Source organism: Trypanosoma cruzi, genomic scaffold (genome assembly GCF_000209065.1).
Source record: "Trypanosoma cruzi strain CL Brener 1047053516317 genomic scaffold, whole genome shotgun sequence".
Lineage (NCBI taxonomy): Eukaryota > Euglenozoa > Kinetoplastea > Trypanosomatida > Trypanosomatidae > Trypanosoma > Trypanosoma cruzi.
In genome coordinates, this window is record NW_001849200.1 from 1 (window position 1) to 3,821 (window position 3,821).

At 52.4% G+C, this 3,821-nt stretch overlaps 4 protein-coding genes across 4 annotated transcripts, besides 1 other annotated feature; all 4 read right to left on the minus strand.

The window, feature by feature from the left end:
• Positions 1-3,821: a sequence feature (heterozygous, non-Esmeraldo-like haplotype).
• Positions 200-634, minus strand: Tc00.1047053506199.5 (DNA-directed RNA polymerase subunit, putative; the record flags this gene model as incomplete). The annotated part of the gene is made up of 1 exon (XM_798051.1): positions 200-634. The coding sequence occupies one exon, from the start codon at positions 632-634 to the stop codon at positions 200-202; it is 435 nt and encodes a 144-aa protein (XP_803144.1).
• Tc00.1047053506199.10 (hypothetical protein, conserved) lies at positions 1,210-1,836 on the minus strand (the record flags this gene model as incomplete). Its single annotated transcript, XM_798048.1, has 1 exon — positions 1,210-1,836. The coding sequence occupies one exon, from the start codon at positions 1,834-1,836 to the stop codon at positions 1,210-1,212; it is 627 nt and encodes a 208-aa protein (XP_803141.1).
• On the minus strand, positions 2,052-2,681 carry Tc00.1047053506199.20 (hypothetical protein, conserved; the record flags this gene model as incomplete). The annotated part of the gene is made up of 1 exon (XM_798049.1): positions 2,052-2,681. The coding sequence occupies one exon, from the start codon at positions 2,679-2,681 to the stop codon at positions 2,052-2,054; it is 630 nt and encodes a 209-aa protein (XP_803142.1).
• Positions 2,846-3,821, minus strand: Tc00.1047053506199.30 (hypothetical protein, conserved; the record flags this gene model as incomplete). The annotated part of the gene is made up of 1 exon (XM_798050.1): positions 2,846-3,821. A coding segment is annotated over one exon (976 nt), but the record flags the coding sequence as incomplete, so codon positions are not given.

Genomic DNA, 3,821 nt, shown 5'->3' on the forward strand with positions numbered 1-3,821 from the left:
TTGTGAGAGAGCTTGCTTCTTGCCTTAGCCTTGCTTCGGGGAGAGGGAGGTCGGAAGGAAAAGAGGAAAATGGGGAAATGCACACCAGTTCTGCAAGGAGGGGGTCATCAGCGCGTGGAAACACTGACAGCTGAGCGCGTACCTCTGTGCGCGACAGGACAACAAGGGAAAAGCACCCGCTCCAGCACGCTCTTGCCCTTCAGATGTTTGTGTATCGCTCGTCAGCGGGACGGTCAAAGTCGATGTCCAGTTCGCATATTCGCCAGTCCTCATACGTGTTGTCCGGAAGCACACGCCGTACGATGAGCGGTATGACACCCTCGCGAAGCTCCTTTTGGGCGATGATGAGCGGATCCGTCTCGCCCTCCAAGGCCACCAGCACCGGCGCGTTCATGCTGATCTGCAGCGCCCGTGTGCCAAGGATGCGGGCCCGCTCGTATTTTGTCAGCACCGGCGCAGTCACACGGTCCTTGCCGTCGCGTCTTACGGCAGAGCCGCTCGCCGCACGCCCGGACAGGACAACGTCCGCGCCATCGCCCTCGCTCTGTTCGTCATCACTGCGCAGGGTGCTCTCCTCCTGTTCCTCGCCGAAGTTCAGACTCAGCCGGTCGTCATCCCCGTCACGGTCGGACATCTCCCTTCCTTCCCCAGAAGCAACCCACAACAACACCCACAGAGCAAAAAGAGGCAAATATCACACCAGCTACGTGCGCCCGTGCCCCTCGCACGCAGAGCACAGCACAACTGGTGCAGCAGACCGTCACTTCCCCGCACACAGGCACCATACACACGCGCAACAAATCACCGGGACGCACGTGCGCACGCCAAACAGCGGTGGGCAGCGACAACGGCAAACAGAGCAGCGCACTCGCACTAAACCAACCACTGGTTTGTCGTCGCACAAAAAGCAATAACATACGACAAACAATTACAGCGAATGGCTACTCACACAAACCACGCTGATGGTGGCATTCCGGCAAAGGTATTGCCGAGCACACGCAAAGCAAAAATGCTCAGAGGAGAAGAAAACATAAAACTGAATATGCTAACACCACTAAAAGCAACAGCAACAAAAATAAAGACACTTCTTTTCCGTATGTTTCCAAAGAAAACCAGGTGGCAAATCAGTGCGCAAACAATACGTTCGCCACACAGCACTTCCCTCCTGCGCTATCCATGGGTCGCGTGCGGCGCTGCCGCTCTTTACTTCTACGCACAGCACTGAAAGAAGCTGGAAAGCAGAAAAAGACCGCAGGCGGCGCAAATGAGGTAGAAGGCCTCGGAAAACTTGTAGCCCTGATCCTTAAGGGGACCGTACTGCGAGGATAGCACGGCGTCGCTCTGGCAGTAACCCTTCATGTACCCATACACAATAAGCGCCACGCATGCTCCGCAAGCGGCGAACGCAAGGGAAATCAGTGAGGCTGCGCAGCAAGTGAAGCGGGAGCTCTTTTCTTCCAGAATGAGCTGGGCGATAGCAAGTCCCAGAACGACGAGGCCAATGCCTGCCGCAGCCACAGCCGCACCCTCTGATACCTGAAAAAATAGCTTGTACTGCCCACACAAACTATCACTCACATCAACCTTGGTACCAACGCCACCTGGAACGGTCGTCTGGCTGTACCACAGTGTCTGCTTTATCTTCTTCGTGTTGCTCTCCTTCTTGAACACAGGAAAGATGTTCGCACACGCAGCGCAGCCAATAGCCAAAATGGTGAAAATCAACACAGTCACGCGGCAGGAGAAATTGTTTCCTCCTTGACGATTGTGAGAGATCTTGCTCATAGCCTTAGCCTTGCTTCGGGGAGACGGAGGGCGGAAGGAAAAGAGGAACATGGGGAAATGCACACCAGTTCGGCAAGGAGGGGGTCATCAGCGCGTGGAAACACAACCGCAACGAAGAAGTAACTCCTCCTGACGCACGTCATCATTTACAGGTTACACCTCACTGAGGTCTCAAATACTGAAAAATAGAAAATATGTGGGTGGAATAATCGAAACTCTAGATATCGATCGTTTGTTGTTACAAACGTATTTTTTTCTTTTTACTTCTAAGCACAGCACTGGAAGAAGCTGGAAACAAAAAAGAAAACACAGGCGGCGCAAATGAGGTAGAAGGCCTCGGAAAACTTGTAGCCCTGATCCTTAAAGGGACCGTACTGCGAGGATAGCACGGCGTCGCTCTGGCAGTAACCCTTCATGTACCCATACACAATAAGCGCCACGCATGCTCCGCAAGCGGCGAACGCAAGGGAAAGCAACAAGGACATTGTGCAATTCAAACAGGAGCTTTTTTCTTCCAAAACGAGCCGGGCGATAGCAAGTCCCAGAACGACGAGGCCAATGCCTGCCGCACCCACAGCCGCGCCCTCTGATACCTGAAAAAATAGCTTGTACTGCCCACACAAACTATCACTCACATCAACCTTGGTACCAACGCCACCTGGAACGGTCGTCTGGTTGTACCACAGTGTCTGCTTTACCTTCGCAGCGTCGCTCTCCTTCTCGAACAAAGGAAAGATGTTCACACACACAGCGCAGCCAATAGCCAAAATGGTGAAAATCAACACAAACACGCGGCAGCAAGAACACATGTTTCCTCCTTGACGATTGTGAGAGATCTTGCTTCTTGCCTTAGCCTTGCTTCGGGGAGAGGGAGGGCGGAAGGAAAAGAGGAACATGGGGAAATGCACACCAGTTCGGCAAGGAGGGGGTCATCAGCGCGTGGAAACACTGACAGCTGACCGCGTACCTCTGTGCGCGACAGTATCAGAAACCGTTTCTGTTTTTCATTTCTTTTTTGTATTACTTTTATTTTTCATCTAAAAGAATACTATTTGATGCACTATACGACACAGTTGTTACTTTTTTGTAAAGCCTCAAGCATGCGTCCCATGTACAAGCGGAATTCTTCGGGTTTTATCTCTCCATTTGTTGTGGTTGCACCCTCATTTGTGAGTAATGAAAGGCGCAGAAATCGCTGCGCTTTCTCTTCATCGCCAACTGTATTGTTGATCCAAAAGGTGCAGCCGTTGCGCCATTTCTCTATGTTATGTGCTACACAATGAGGGTGTTTGAGAAGAAAGTGAACACGTGAGTCCAGTATGGTCGGCTCCGTCTCTGGTGGATAGGATGTAGAGGCAAAGACCTCAAGCGGAGAATATTCATAGTCGTATTTCAAAAGTGCGTACTGTGTGCGTAGTCCGCCGAGGTCGCCCTGCGTGCCCTTTATGCCGTGAACGCGTTGCACTTCATCCAATATATATTTTCTTTCCCCATGGGTGAGTTCGTAGCGACGTCGATCGGCCCACAATAACAACTCGTCAAGCCACGACGACCTAAAGGTTCCAAGCTGTTGCGTGGCATGCTGATACAGCTCCAGTAGCTTGGGTGACTCGATACGCAGATATATCTTCATTAGCCTAGAGATGATCCGGGTGGTGAGAGGAGTCCCCTTTTCTTTCATCCTGCGCAAAACCTCCTCTGCCCCGTTAGCAGGGTCCATGGAGTTATGTGCATGTTGCAGGAGCGCACAGAAATAGAACTCGTTCGTGCAGTGCATCAGCTGCTGGTCGTGGCACGGCTGAAGGTATTCCTCCTCAAAGCGAGGAACCTGGCATCTGGATAGTGCATTAATGGCAGTCTGCAGCAGGTACTCATTCCCGCGGCGGTCCAAGGCGTGGCTGCCATCACCAAGGGCATCTTTCGCCTGTGTAAAGGCGGCGAGGGCCAAATCCGCAGCTCGCGTCTCACCTGCTGCCATGAGTACAATGCTCCACACACTTATGCCAAGTTTGCACCCATCACGTAACATTGCCCGT